General features: G+C 41.6%; 1 protein-coding gene across 7 annotated transcripts in view; it reads left to right on the top strand.

Annotated features, from left to right (window-relative positions):
- Positions 1-7,516, top strand: part of SLTM (SAFB like transcription modulator) — a 52,395-nt gene extending 44,879 nt beyond the window's left edge. For all 7 annotated transcript variants that reach the window (XM_053594013.1, XM_053594012.1, XM_053594011.1 and 4 more), the window contains 2 exons: positions 2,519-2,679; positions 6,457-7,516. In XM_053594013.1, coding sequence (XP_053449988.1) covers positions 2,519-2,679; positions 6,457-6,565 — 270 coding nt within the window. In that variant the 3' untranslated portion in view covers positions 6,566-7,516. The remainder of the gene's footprint in view (positions 1-2,518; positions 2,680-6,456) is intronic.
- Positions 7,517-14,324: the final 6,808 nt, after the last annotated feature.

The raw sequence follows: 14,324 nt of genomic DNA, 5'->3' as shown, positions 1-14,324 counted from the left end.
TGAGGCTTTCTAACTGGATCAGAAATCTTTGGCCCCTCTGTCTCCATTTCACTTTTTCCTTTTTTTTTTTTTTTTTTTGCTCCATAGAGTGCTATGGGATCACAACTCACAGCAACCTCAAACTCTTGGGCTTAAGTGATTCTCTTTCCTCAGCTTCCCAAGAAGCTGGGACTATAGGTGTCCTCCACAAATACCCGGCTGTTTGTTGTTGTTGTAATTGTCGTTGTTTAGCAGGCCTGGGCTGGGTTTGAACCTGCCAGCTCCAGTGTATGTGGCTGGCACCCTAGCCACTGAGCTACAGGTGCTGACCACCCCTGCCCTTTTTTAAAAATATATTTCTAGTTCAATAAGTAACATAAAGTGTAGAATTGAAGTAAAACTTTTGTTTTTTTGTCTTCTCCTAAAGGTAGGTGAGTGGAATGATTTATATTTTTTAAATGCTTTTTATCTTGTGACACTTTATATAATGCCTTAAATATTTTATAAGTTAATGAGCTGGACAAAGGAAAGTGATCTTTATCTCCTAGTAAGTCAGATAAGCAAAAACCTTTTGCCTAATTTAAAATCATTGTACTGGTGAAAAGCTAGTAATGTGGATTGACAGTAAGCACAGATAAAATATACGTTTGTAAATTACGTACCAAAGTGAATTTTTAATTATGTGTGTCTCTGTTGTACAGTGGTTCTTTGGTTTGCATTTGAATACAGACTGTGTTTCATAACAGTGTTTTTGACCAGAATATTTTTTAATCTCTTGGCATTCCAGCTAATATTGCATATTGCTATATACTCTTCATTTCTTTCCAGAACATTTATAAAACAGATTTGGGCCTGATGGTTATATAAGTTTTATTTATTTATTGACAGAATCTCACTTTGTTGCCCTCAGTGAGTGCCGTGGCGACATAGCTCCTAGTAACCTCAAACTCTTGGGCTCAAGCAATTCCCTTGCCTCAGCCTCCTGAGTAGCTGGGACTACAGGCACCTGCCACAACACCTGACTCTTTTCTAGAGGCAAGGTCTTGGTCTGGCTCAGGCTGGTCTCGAACCCTTGAGCTCAGACAATCCACCCACCTCTGCCTCCCAAGTGCTGGGATTATAGGCATGAGGTACCACGCCTGGCTGGCTACATAAATTTTAATATTTCTAAGAAATAGAAATGTTTGATAAGTTCTGATTTTATCTTTAAGTTTATGGACAGAACACAATTTTTAAACTAAGTATATAATTGAGATATTCTGCCTTGTTTATTTATTTATTTATTTTGAGACAGAGCCTCTTGCTGTCACCCTGGATAGAGTGCTGTGGCATCATAGCTCACAGCAAGCTCCAACTCCTGGGCTCAAGCAATTCTCCTGCCTCTGCCTCCCAAGTAGCTGGGACTACAGGCGCCCGCCACAACGCCTGGCTACTTTTTGGTTGCAGCCATCATTGTTTGGCCTAGGCTGGATTCGAACCTGCCAGCTCAGGTGTACATGGCTGGTGCCTTAGCCGCTTGAGCCACAGGCACCAAGCCTTCTGCCTTGTTTAAAAAGTAAAACTTAAGGAAGTCTCATAGATTTGTCTCCTGCGTTCAGATATTTGTTTGGAAAAGGTGTACTTGAGGAGATCCTATATCCTGCCTTGAAAATTCTCTTTTTCTCAGTGTTAATCTGTAAGTTGTTCTGCCAATATTTAAGCCCTTCTGTGAGGTCCCTTCAGCTTTATTTCTATAGGCTAAGTATCACAACTCTGGACTCTTCTCCACTTGGATCCTTAATTCCATGACTATTGTTTCTGTATGTTCACTCCATTTTTTTTTTTTTAAGAGACAGTAGTCTCACTTTATAGCCCTTGGTAGAGTGCTGTGGTGTCACAACTCATAGCAACCTCCAACTCCTGGTCTTAGGCGATTCTCTTCCCTCAGCCTCCCAAGCACCCGCCACAACACCAGCTGTTTTTTTGTTGCAGTTTGGCTGGAGCTGGGTTCGAACCTGCCACCCTCAGTATATGGGGCCAGCGGCCTACCCACTGAGCCACAAGTGCCCTCCATCACTCCATTTTTTATAGTCATGGATGTGGCACCTATTAAGAGCCATAGCACCAGTTAATGTGTATAAAAGGATAACAGCCCCTGTTTCTGTGTGCATTTGCATGTTGTCCTGACAGTGACAGGTTGATTATATGCCCTACGCTGCTTTGCCATAAGGTTTTGAGCACTGGCTGTGCCTTCTTACTGACATCTAGGTCTAAGCATTTGAAATATTTGAAGGTCAAAAGGTGCTTGGGTGCTAGAGGTACCAAAATAAGAATTACAGTACGAAATCATTTCCCTCATACCCTACCCTGAAGCCTGAGTGGCTTCTCACTACAAGATAGATAAAAACTCTTTTTATATACGGTTGTATTATTCATCCTTTTATCTTCTCGGGCAGCTTTATTAATATGCTTCTAACATTAAAAGCACAGCAGTATAATTGTATTGGCATGATGACACCGGGGATGTCATGACTATTCATTTAATATGCTATTCCTGTAGCACTATCCTGAAGAACGACACGTGGTTGAACGCCATGGACGAGACACAAGTGGACCAAGGAAAGAGTGGCATGGTCCTCCTTCTCAAGGGCCTAGTTATCATGAAGCAAGACGAATGGGTGATGGCCGAGCAGGAGCAGGCTTGATCACCCAACATTCAAGGTAAACAACTAATCAGTTACGGCTTTTTTTTTTTTTTTTTTTTTTTTTTTTTTGCAGTTTTTGGCTGGAGCTGGGTTTGCACCGGCGTCCTACTCCTTGAGCCACAGGTGCCACCCATGGCTTTTTACTTTTAACCTGCAGGTTAATGTGAGGGTATAAACAAGTAGGTTACAATATTTGCATTTGTTAGGTAGAGTCCCTCTTGTAGTTGTGCTGTAGTTGTGTCCCACACCCAAAAGGTATGCCGTCTATCCTTACATTGTGCCCATTAAGTGGGAGCACCCTAATTTCTTTTTCTTTGTTTCTTTTTATTTATTTATTTATTTATTTGTCAATACACAACCAAACATTTATCCTTTTCTTTAAAGGTCATTACAGTTTCTGAGAGATTGGATTGTGACTAGTAAAAACCCAACCTCTGCCTGAACATTACCTGTATTAACTCAAAATCTCCAAGAGATTGTATGCGGGGCAATTGATAGTAATTTGTTAGTTCATATTCCTGATTTGTAAATTAATCTATTGGCATCTGGCCAGTTGATCCAGGATATAGGTATGGTAACCTCATGTTGGAACCATCATTATTCACTCCTAGAACTCCTAAAATTCTTAAAAGGAAGATATTCAAAGTATGTTGTTTGCTCCCTTTTAAAATAACTCTTAGAAAAATTGCTTAAGCCCAAGAGTTTGAGATTGCTATGAACTGTGATTCCACGGCACTCTACCCAGGGCAATAGCTTGAGACTCTGTCTCAAAAAAAAAATTTTTTTTTCCAAATAACTCTTAGAAAACTTTTGGACATTTATGTCACAGCCTGTTCATATGCTAAGAGGTGAGCTGTTTTTCTCTTCACACCAGCGTCCAGTGTGGCCCTTCACCGGCCACGTCTTCAGACTCCACGTCCTTCTTTCCTTGCCAGGCCCATCTCTCAGATACTGGCTTGGCTCAGTGACCTGTCACTGCTATTCTCTTGGTCATTGCTACCACCAAACAGTGTTTTACTTGTGCCTGTGTAGCCTTATCACTCATTCTGTCTGGTTTTTAAAGGTCACCAATGACTTTTGTCCTGATAAATATAGATTTCCTTTATTTCTTAGTTCTTAGTTCTCAGTCTCCTTGGTGGTTAAGCACGGCTTCATGCTATTGCTTTTTCTTTACTTTGAAGCTGTCTCCTTTTTAAAGGCATCATCATTTACTGTCTGTCTTTGTGATCGCCTTTGCTGGCTCCTTCCCATGGCTGAGCTTTAGATTATTCTTTTCAGCTCTGTGTTGCCATTTGCATGAATTCAAGGTCACAACCAACTCTTTCCTCCCCTTTTCAGACTTTCATGTTTCTTTTTTTTTTTTTTTTTTTTTTTTTTGAGACAGTCTGAAGCTGTCGTCCTAAGTAGAATACTGTGGCATCATGGCTCGCAGCAATACCTCAAATTCTTGCCTACGATTTTTTATTTTTAGTAGAGACGGGGTTCACTTTTGCTCAAGCTGGTCTTGAACTCCTGAGCTCAAGTGATCCTCCCGCCTTGGCCTCCCAGAGTGCTAGGATTAGAGGCGTGAGCCACCGCCCAGGCCCTTGTGTTCCGTTTGTTGCCACCATCCTCTCTTACTTTGCCATTCCACCAGCCATCTCACTCCCCACAACTGGAAAACAGGGGCCTCATCTTTATCTTTTTTCCTAACATAAATGTCTAAGTGTGGTTCTAGCTTTTGTTTGTTTTTTTAATTTTTTTTAAGACACAGTCTCACTCCATTACCCAACTAAGAGTGCCATGGTGTCGTCATAGCTCACTGCAGCCTCAAACTTCTGGGCTCAAGTGATCCTCTTGTCTCAGTCTCCTGAGTAGCTGGGACTCTAAGAGCCCACCATGACACCCAGCTAATTTTTCTATTTCTAGTAGAGACAGGGTCTTGCTCTTGCTCAGGCTGGTCTTCAACTCCTGAGTTCAAATGATCCTTCTGCTTCAGCTTCCCAGAGTGTGAGGAGCTGCAGCGCCCAGCCCCATTTTTTTTTTTTTTTAATGTTTCTAGTAGCTATCCATTCCTCAACATTTAGGCAGTTATCTGATCTTCCCAAGTTAGTCTTTTCTTGCTCCACTGTTCATAGTATTTCTAAATTTAACTGTCGGAAAACCCGTTTTTTATTTGTTTGTTTTGTTTGTTTCAGGTTAATGTGAGGCTACAAAGAAATAGGTTACATTATTTGCATTTGTTAGGTAGAGTTCTTATAATTGTGTCCCACACCCAAGAGGTGCCATACATCGTAACATTGCGCACATTAAGTGGCAGCACACCATTCTCCTCTCTCTGCGTCTCTCCTCCCCTTGTCCTGTTCCCTCTTTCCTCACCCCCTACCTTGAATTTGTTTGAGTTTTTCTCTTACTTGGGTGTGTATTAGCTCATCTACTGGCTTCATCTTAGTATTGAGTACATTGGATTCGTGCTCCTCCATTCTTGTGATACTTTACTAAGAAGAATGGGAACACGCATTTTATTATACTATTTTATTTGCTCAGAAACCACAAGCAGCTTCTCTAGGGCACAGTCTCTAACCCCTGGTTTCTCACCTTAGCATCGAAACATTTTTATAATCTAGTTTTCTTCTACCGAAACCACTTCATTGATTTTTTTTTTTTTTTCTGAGTGACAGAGTTTCACTTTGTCACCCTTGGTAGAGTGCTGTGGCATCACAGCTCACAGTACCCTCCAGCTCTTGGGCTTAGGCGATTCTCTTGCTTCAGCCTCCTGAGTAGCTGGGACTATAGGCACTCGCCACAACGCCCGGCTATTTTTTGTTGTTGTTGTTGCAGTTTGGTCTGGGCCGGGTTCAAATCCGCCACTCCAGGTATATGGGGCTGCCCCCCTACTCACTGAGCCACAAGCACCACTCCCTTTTTATTTTATTTTATTTTATTTATTTATTTTTTGAGACAGAGTCTCACTTTGTGTCCCTCAGAAGCGTGCCATGGCATCACAGCTCATGGCAGCCTCCAACACTTAGGCGTAAGCAATTCATTTGCCTCAGCCTCCATAGTAGCTGGGACTACAGGCACCTTCCACAATGCCCAGCTATTTTTAGAGACACGGTCTCCCTCTTGCTCAGGCTGGTCTGAAACCTGTGAACTCAGGTAATCCACCCACCTCTGCTAGGATTACAGGCATGAGCCACCTCACCCAGCCCTTCACCACTGATTTTTATTTCTTAGTTTTTCTTACAGGATTTTTTGGGGTTGGTCTGTTTTTTCTGCATCTCTGGTATCTGCTCTGATTCATTATATAAGTAACAATTTCAGAAAATATTTCTTGCATGACTTGCAGTGGTTCAGGCTGTCAGGCTGTAGCATGCAGCGCAGTCAGATCCTCACCCTAGGACTTCTGGTCTGAGGTGGAGGGCAAGAGTTTGCATTTCTACCAGACTCTTAGTTGGTGCCGTTGCTTTTGCTGATCTGGTGTCCACACCTCGAGGTCTACTGCTGCAGTCCATGCAGATGTCTTCAAGTTGCTTGTGAAGAAGGAGGCTTTAAAGTGAGATTGGTCAAGCTCAAATCTTGTTTCACCATTTATTAGCTCTGTGGCCTTGGTTGGACAAGTTACTCAACCTCCATACCTCAGTTCATCAGTAAAGTTGGGACTGACAAATGATACCTATTTCACAGGACTGTTGAAAGAGTAAATGATTTAATATATATAAAGCACCAGGAATAGTGCCTGGCAAATGGTAAGTGTTTTATATTTTCTGTGATTGTTCTTCTCTAACATTTTCTTCTTTTAAATTTTTTCTAGTAATGCATCCCCAATTAATAGAATTGTACAAATCAGTGGCAATTCCATGCCAAGAGGAAGTGGCTCTGGATTTAAGCCATTTAAGAGTGGACCTCCACGACGATTCTGAAAATGAGCTTTCTGCCACAGTTTTAAGATAATTTATTGAAATCTGTAAACTTACTTGACTACTTATGAAGAGGACCTCTGACTTGCTTAAGAGTTCTGTCAGACTGTTTTTTTTTTTTTTCTTTTTTAAAATTTAACATGATTGCTTTTCTCAATTTTGGAAAAGATGTTTAAATAGTTTTGTTGTAACTTTTAATAGTTTTGTGTATCATTCAACTTTTTTTCTTGCAGCACCAAGACACATTTGAAAAGATTGGAATTGAGCCCGTTTTGTTGAATGCGGTGTGAATTTAAGGAGTAGTGTGCGGCTGCGTGGTAGTGGTTTAATTTGCAGCCTTAGCTCTGTGGTGTCCGGCTCTAGACTTGCTTCTTACCACCAAGCAATTCCAGCCTCCATTTTGAAGGCTGTTTAAGCTTAAAAAGTCTGCTGTCTAATTTTTAGAAAATAAGATTGTTCCTTGCATTTCTGAGTATTATGTAACCTATTTTTGCAGAAGGTACTGTTACATTAAGTGCATCTGTGTATCCTGGTTTAAAAAAATGTAATCTTTTTTGAAATAAACCTTCATATTCTGTATAGTTGCTAAAGTGTTGAGAACCTTTTTAATTGTAAAGTGAGAACCAGATTTCAGTTTAGTGTAGCAGCACACTCGTTCAGGTTTGCATGGAGTGAAACCAAATAGAGTAATGAAACCTTGGCCATGAGATTTGTTTTCCAAGGTTCTTAGACTGAGTTGTGCAGGTAAGTGCACTTTTAGGTAATCTGCACTGTTTGATGGATAAATTCCATCTCGGGGAATTGTGTGGCTATTAATGTTTCCATGTTCCCAACTATGTTGAGAAGTGGAAAAAAACCCAGGTTCTAGATTGGTGAATCAGTTGGGTTTTGTAAATACTTGTATGTGGGAAGACATTGTTGTCTTTTTGTGAAAATAAAAAACCACACCCGGAAGTGTATGTGTCTTTGTTTCCAGCTTTTTAGGTTTTATTACTCCAGCCCTTTCTGGGGTTAAACCCAAAGTCATTGACTAGATATACAGCTATAAAGGCAGTTTTTTTTGGTGTTTGTTCCTAGGAAATCTAGCTTTGACGCTTCACCTCAGCTGGCAACACATGTTAGAAAGTTACCCACTAATTCTATGGTACTTTTTAAAAAGACATTTTTTCTAGGAAAGTCCTTCAAGGTAAAATCTGAATACCACCACTTTCATAAAAACTTCTTGTGTCTCTTTATAGAAATCAGTGACAAATAATCTAAATAGTCTAGATTCTTGGAAAATTCAGCTGTCTATATGCCCATACAAAGTGAAAGTTGGGCTAAGTGGTCATTCTGAGGCTACCTCTTTGATGTAAGGAAGAATCCTTCTAAATACTTGTCCCTGGCTGGGTGCCCATAGCTCAGTGGTCAGGGTGCCAGCTACATGCTCCAGGGCTGATGGGTTCGAACCCAGCTGGGCCTGCTAAACAAACAAAAACATCTGGGCGTTGTGGCAGGTGCCTGTAGTCCCAGCTACTTAGGAAGACAGGCTAGAGAATCGCTGAGCCCAAGAGTTTGAGGTTGCTGTGAGCTATGATGCCGAGGGTGACAAACTGAAACTCTGTCTCAAATAAACACATACATACATATGTACTTGTCCCTGAGTGGGTATAGTCAAGCCCATGAGACAGCTCAGACTTCTGACTGCTGTGGGCAGCGAGGATCCTCTTTGGCCCTTTGGGGAGCTAGTATTTTGTGTGGATTCCATAGCCCATTCTGTCACTCTTGGCCCTACCCTTGCGGGAGCAGGTGGAGGGTGGGTATGAGGTCTACTTAATTTCCTGTTCTCTAGGGCGGTGCCCATTGCTCAGTGGGTAGGGTGCCAGCCATATACACCAAGGCTGGCAGGTTCAAACCCAGCCCCAACCAGCTAAAATCAACAATGATAACTATAGCAACCAAAAAAACAATAGCCAGGCATTGTAGTCCTTGCCACTTGGGAGGCTGAGGCAAGAGAATCGCTTCAGTCCAAGAGTTTGAGGTTGCTGTGAGTTTTGACATCACAGCAATCTATACAAGGCAAAAGCTTGAGACTGTCTCAAAAAAAAATTTTTTTTTCCAGGCGGCGCCTGTGGCTCAGTAAGTAGGATGCAACACCACAGCACTCTACTGAGGGTGACAAAGTGAGACTCTGTCTCCAAAAAAAATAAAAATAGATTTTCCTGTTCTCTAACATTTTGCAATATATACAGGATACACTAACTCTAGCTTCAGCCCTGCGTGTTTGTGACTTGTTATTATGTCACTTTTCATTATGTCATTGTGGTTCCTCATTTGTAGAATGGGACTATACTTCTTTAAAAAAGGGATTCTAATACACTTGCTAACATTGCCTGAGCTCTTTATGTGTTGGGCAGTGTACTAAGCATTTTAAGTGTATTGCTTGGCTACTCAAAATCTTACTAGCCCTGGGTAGAACTACTCACCTACATTTCAGATGGGAATCTAAGAAGTAATTTACTTTTTAAAAATTAAATTGTTTCAGCTGCTCGGGAGGCTGAGGCAGGAGAATCGCTGAAGCCCAAGAGCTAGAGGTTGCTGTGAGTCCTGTGACATCATGGCACTCTACTGAAGGTGGTAAAGTGAGACTCTGTCTCTACAAAAAAAAAAAAATTAAATTGTTTAAGCCTTTGGAAGTACCATTGCGGAAAAAAATAGATTGTTGACTTGTTTCAGTCTTTTTTTCTATGCCTACGCTACACTATAAAAAATAAAGGTAATTTTTTCCTCACGTTGCCATGGTTATAGCTTTCTCACGTTCAGAGAACCGAACAAAACCATCTGAAATTTTGGCATTGAGGTTGAGAATAACTGTCAAGGTTCAGGGACACCAGCCTGCAAAGAACTGGCTGGCTTGGGGTCAATCATGGAAACCAGATTTAGAGGTTTTGTGAGGGAAGATGGGCTCCTCAAAGCCAAGAGAAAGGAGGAACATTTGCTGAGTTTTGATGTATTCGATGAGCGATCCAAATGTTTCCCACCCCGTAGAACAGCGGTTCTCAACCCGTGGGTCATGACCCCTTTGTAACAATGAAAATACATCCTGCGTATCAGATATTTACGATTCATAACAGTAGCAAAATTACAGTTACAAAGTAGCAACGAAAATAATTTTATGGTTGGGGGTCACCACAACATGAGGAACTGTATTAAAGGGTCGCGGCATTAGGAGGCATTAGGAAGGTTGTGAACCACTGCTGTAGAAGGTTTCAGTGATTTAGAAATAGCCAACTCTCAAGGTTCAAGAAAAGTAAGAGCCAGTCTTGGACAAGACAACTGCACTTAAGTTTAGGCAAGATAACTGCACTTGAAGTCAGAAACTACAAAAGCCAAAAATAATTGTAAAAGAAAATTAAAGGCTTAGGAATTACTTGAGAAAGATTCCCAAGCTCTTAAATACATAAAGTAATGAAAAACATAAATACCCTTTTGCCTGCCTGCCTTTGTTTCTCTTGCTAGATTGTCACTGAACTTAGTTCCTCTATACTTAACTCCATCCCAAAAATGAGGTACTGACTCCTTACTGAAAAAATTGTCAATTTTTTTGCATTTTTAATCTCATCTCCTTATCTAAAGATCAATCTCTCTTCAAATCCCTCCAACAAAAGCTTAATTAGCATTTCCATCAAGCACCCCCCAAATTTAACATGTTCAGCTACCCCCCAAAGTAAGCAGTCACCACCTTCAAGTCAGTAAGGCTGCCGTGGATATTAGTAAAATTAATGTCTCTTTCCTACATTCCTTAAAAGGCACCACTCAACAAATACTGCTTATTTTTACCCGAAATAAATGGTTCTGAATCTTTATAAGTGCTTCCTACAAGAAGATTCTCTTTCCTTGTCCTTTAGACTTAGCCGAGCCCAACGGTGAGGTTTCACACATAATTTTCACCAGTATGTTCTGCAGCAAATCACCTTTGTCTATGTCCACATGGCTACACCTATTCTCTTCGAGAAGACCGCCTTCTCTGCTCCTAAATCCTTTGAAACTGCGGCCTCCTTTCAAGTGCCTTACTACTCCCCTCCTTGCTCACTTGGTTTCACTCACCCTGGCTTTGTCCTGTTGGTCGAACACATCCCATCTTGGACTTTTGCACTTACTGATTCCTTCATCTGGAATTCTCTTCCCCAGATACCCACGGGCCTCAGCGTCACTGGCTTCAGGTCTTTGCTAAAATACCATTTTCTCAGTGATGCCTTCCCTAATTTTATTTAGAACTGCCACATTCTTACTCCTCACCCTCCCCATCTGATAAATTTATAATCTGCCCTTTCCTACTTGAATGTGAGGACCCAGGACAGCAGGTGTTATCTATTTTTTATTTTCACTGCTGTATCCCCAGCACCTGCTACTTAGTAGCTACTCAATAAATATTTGATGAATAACTACATAGGGGATTCAGAATTTTTTATAGAGGGACCAATCTGGTGGAATAGGGGTCAGAGACAGTTTTCCTTAAGTTTCTGGTGAGATCCATCAAAATATACAAGTTTATTAATTCGCATTGGGAGACCGAGACAGGAGGATCACTTGAGGCCAAGAGTTGGAAATCAGCCTGAGCAACATAACAAGATCTCATCTCTACAAAAAATTAAATTGCCCAGTCATGGTGGTGTGCATGTAATCCCAGCTACTTAAGGAGGCTGAGGTGGGGTGGAAGGATCACTTGAGTCTAGCCTGGGCAACATAGTGAGACTCTGTCTTTAAAAAAAAGATGGTGCATTTCTCAAGAATTTAATGATATAAGATTAGAATTTCTAAAGAATTTTGATAACATAAGGAACTGCTTTTCTGAAACATCTTAATTTTTCTTTTCTTTTTTTTTTTTTTGTGTGTGTGTGGTTTTTGGCTGGGGCTGGGTTTGAACCCGCCACCTCCGGCATATGGGACTGGCGCCCTACTCCTTGAGCCACAGGTGCCGCCCAAAACATCTTAATTTTTCTATTATCATATTACCTTTTAACTCTTCTTTAATTCTTTAATTACTTTTACTTTATTCCCTACGCATCTGCCATCCCTGGCCTCTGGAAAGGCAGCCTGCAGGATCTGCTGACATCTGACTTCCACTGAACTGCTTGCTCTAAGAATATTCTTTTTTGCTCTAAGAATATTCTAACCCTACTGACAGATTGTATTACAGTCAAGGCTCTCCTAGCTGGGACGGCTTGCAGGGTTGTCCAGTCTAAAGACTATAGGCTTCGCAAAGTGGAGGAATAGGCCAGAAAATCACCTTGGAAAGGTGTTTAAGAGGCTGATAGGCCAGCTCGGCGCCTGTAGCTCAGCAGCTAGGGCACCAGCTGCATAAACCAGTGGTGGTGGGTTCGAACCTGGCCTGGCCAGCTAAACAATAATGACAACTGCAACGAAAAATAGCCGGGCATTGTGACGGGCGCCTGTAGTCCCATCTACTCGGGAGGCTGAGGCAAGAGAATCACTTAAGCCCAAGAGTCTGAGGTTGCTGTGAGTTGTGACACCATGGCACTCTACCGAGGGCGACATACTGAGACTCTGTTTCAAAAAAAAAAAAGAACCATAGTGGGCTGACTCCTATAATCCTAAAATTCTGGGAGGCTGAAGTGGGTGGATTGCCTGAGCTCAGGAGTTCGAGACCAGCCTGAGCAAGAGTGAGACCTTGTCTCTACCTAAAATAAAAACAAATAGCTGGGCATGATGGCGGGTACCTATAGTCCCGACTACTTGGGAGGCTGAGGCAGGAGGATGTCTTGAGCCCAGGAATTGGAGGTTGCTGTGAGCTGTGATGCCACGGCACTCTACCCTGGGTGACAGCTTGAGACAATGTCTCAAAAATAAATAAATAAAGCACAAGTATTACACTTTCCAGTTCATCATACTCTCTTCTGCTATTTTCTCCAAATAGGTTTTATCCTGTTTAATTATTTTTTAAATTTAAACACAAAAAATTTGAACACTCCCAAGTGGTAACACCTAATGATAGAAATGAAATAACTCAAGTTCTAGTTTTCAATGAATAGGTTTTGCATGTATTTGGTTGAATTTATCTGTAAGTAATATGTGGTTCAATGCTATTATAGATTTTTAAATTTCAATTATTCATTGCTAGTATATTGAAACAAAATCTTTTGGAAGTAAAACTTGCATATATCACACACATTTTAAGTGTACAGTTTAATGAGTGTTGACAGATGTATACATCATGATCAAGGTGCAGAATAATTTCTTTTCTTTCTTTTTTTTTTTTTATTGAGGCAGAGTCTCACTTTGTTGCCCTGGGTAGAGTGCCGTGGCGTCACAGCTCACAGCAACCTCCAACTCTTGGGCTTAAGTGATTCTCTTGCCTCGGCCTCCCGAGTAGCTGGGACGACAGGCGCCCGCCACAACGCCCAGCTATTTTTTTGTTTTTAGCAGGCCAGGACTAGGTTCAAACCCATAAGCCCTGGTGCATGTGGCCAGCGCCCTACCCACTGAGCTACGGGCACCGCCCTCTTTTCTTTTCTTTTCTTTTTCTTTTTTTAATTTATTCAGACAGAGTAGAGCGCTGTGGCATCATGGCTCACAGCAACCTCAAACTCCTGGACCCAAGCAATTCTCTTGCCTCAGCCTCCCTGATGGTTGGGCCTACCGGCACCCACCTCTATGCCTGGCTATTTTTAAGATGCAGAATATTTTCATCACTAAAAGTTTTTCTGTGTTCTTTCCTGGTCATCCCAAACCACAGACCTCGCCCAGGGCAACCACCTACCTGCTTTCAATCACTAGAGATTTCTAGGGTATCATAAAAAAGGAATAACACACAATTGTCTTTGTCTGTGGCTCCCTTCACTCTGCATAACGTTTTTGTAATTTAGCCATGCTGTCGTGTGTATAAATAGCTCCTTCTTTTTGTTGCTTTGTAGGTTTCTATTGTACAGATGTGCCACAACTTTCTGTGCATTCACCTACTGATGGAAATTTGGGTTGCTGACAGGTTTTGCCTACTATGAGAAAAACTACTTGCTATGAATCTTTGTGTAGGCCAGGCATGGGGCTGACACCTGTCATCCTAGCACTCCGGGAGGCCAAGGCAGGAGGATCGCTTGAGGTCAGGAGTTCAAGACCAGCCTGAGCAAGAGGGAGACTCCATTTCTACTAAAAATACAAGACATTACCTGGGCATTGTGAAGGGTCAGGTAGTCCCAGCTACTCGGGAGGCTGAGGCAGAGAATCACTTGAACCAGGAGTCTGAGGTTGCTATGAGCTACGATACCACGGCACTCTACCCATGGGCAACAGAGTGAGGCTCTGCCTCAAAAAAAAAGAAAAAAAAAAAAAAACAAGTCTTTGCTTGTTTCCACTGGGGTAGATATCTAGGAGTGAAATTGCTGGGTTATATATATGGTAGCACATATTTAACATTATAGGAAACAGTCAGAGAATTTTTGAAAGTGGTTATACCTTTTTCACCAGCTGGGTAAAGTGCCCTAATTGCTCTACAGATGCACCATCACTTTGTACTGTTGATCTTTTCAAGGTTAGCCTTTTCTAAGTCCTTTCTAGCGAGTGTGCAGTGCTGTTTACTTGTAGTTTTAGTTTACATTTCCCTGCTGACTAAAAATGAAGAATGGTTTTAAAATTTTGATCAAGTTCAATTTATAAATATTTTTCTTTCTTTTTTTGAGACAGAGTCTCACGATGGTGCCTTGGGTAGAGTGTTGTGGCGTCATAGCTCACAGTAACCTCTGACTCCTGGGCTCAAGTGATCTCC

This window comes from Nycticebus coucang, chromosome 6 (genome assembly GCF_027406575.1).
Source record: "Nycticebus coucang isolate mNycCou1 chromosome 6, mNycCou1.pri, whole genome shotgun sequence".
Classification (NCBI taxonomy): Eukaryota; Metazoa; Chordata; class Mammalia; order Primates; family Lorisidae; genus Nycticebus; species Nycticebus coucang.
Note: the sequence above shows the minus strand (reverse complement) of the source record. Positions and strands in the feature narration are given on the sequence as shown.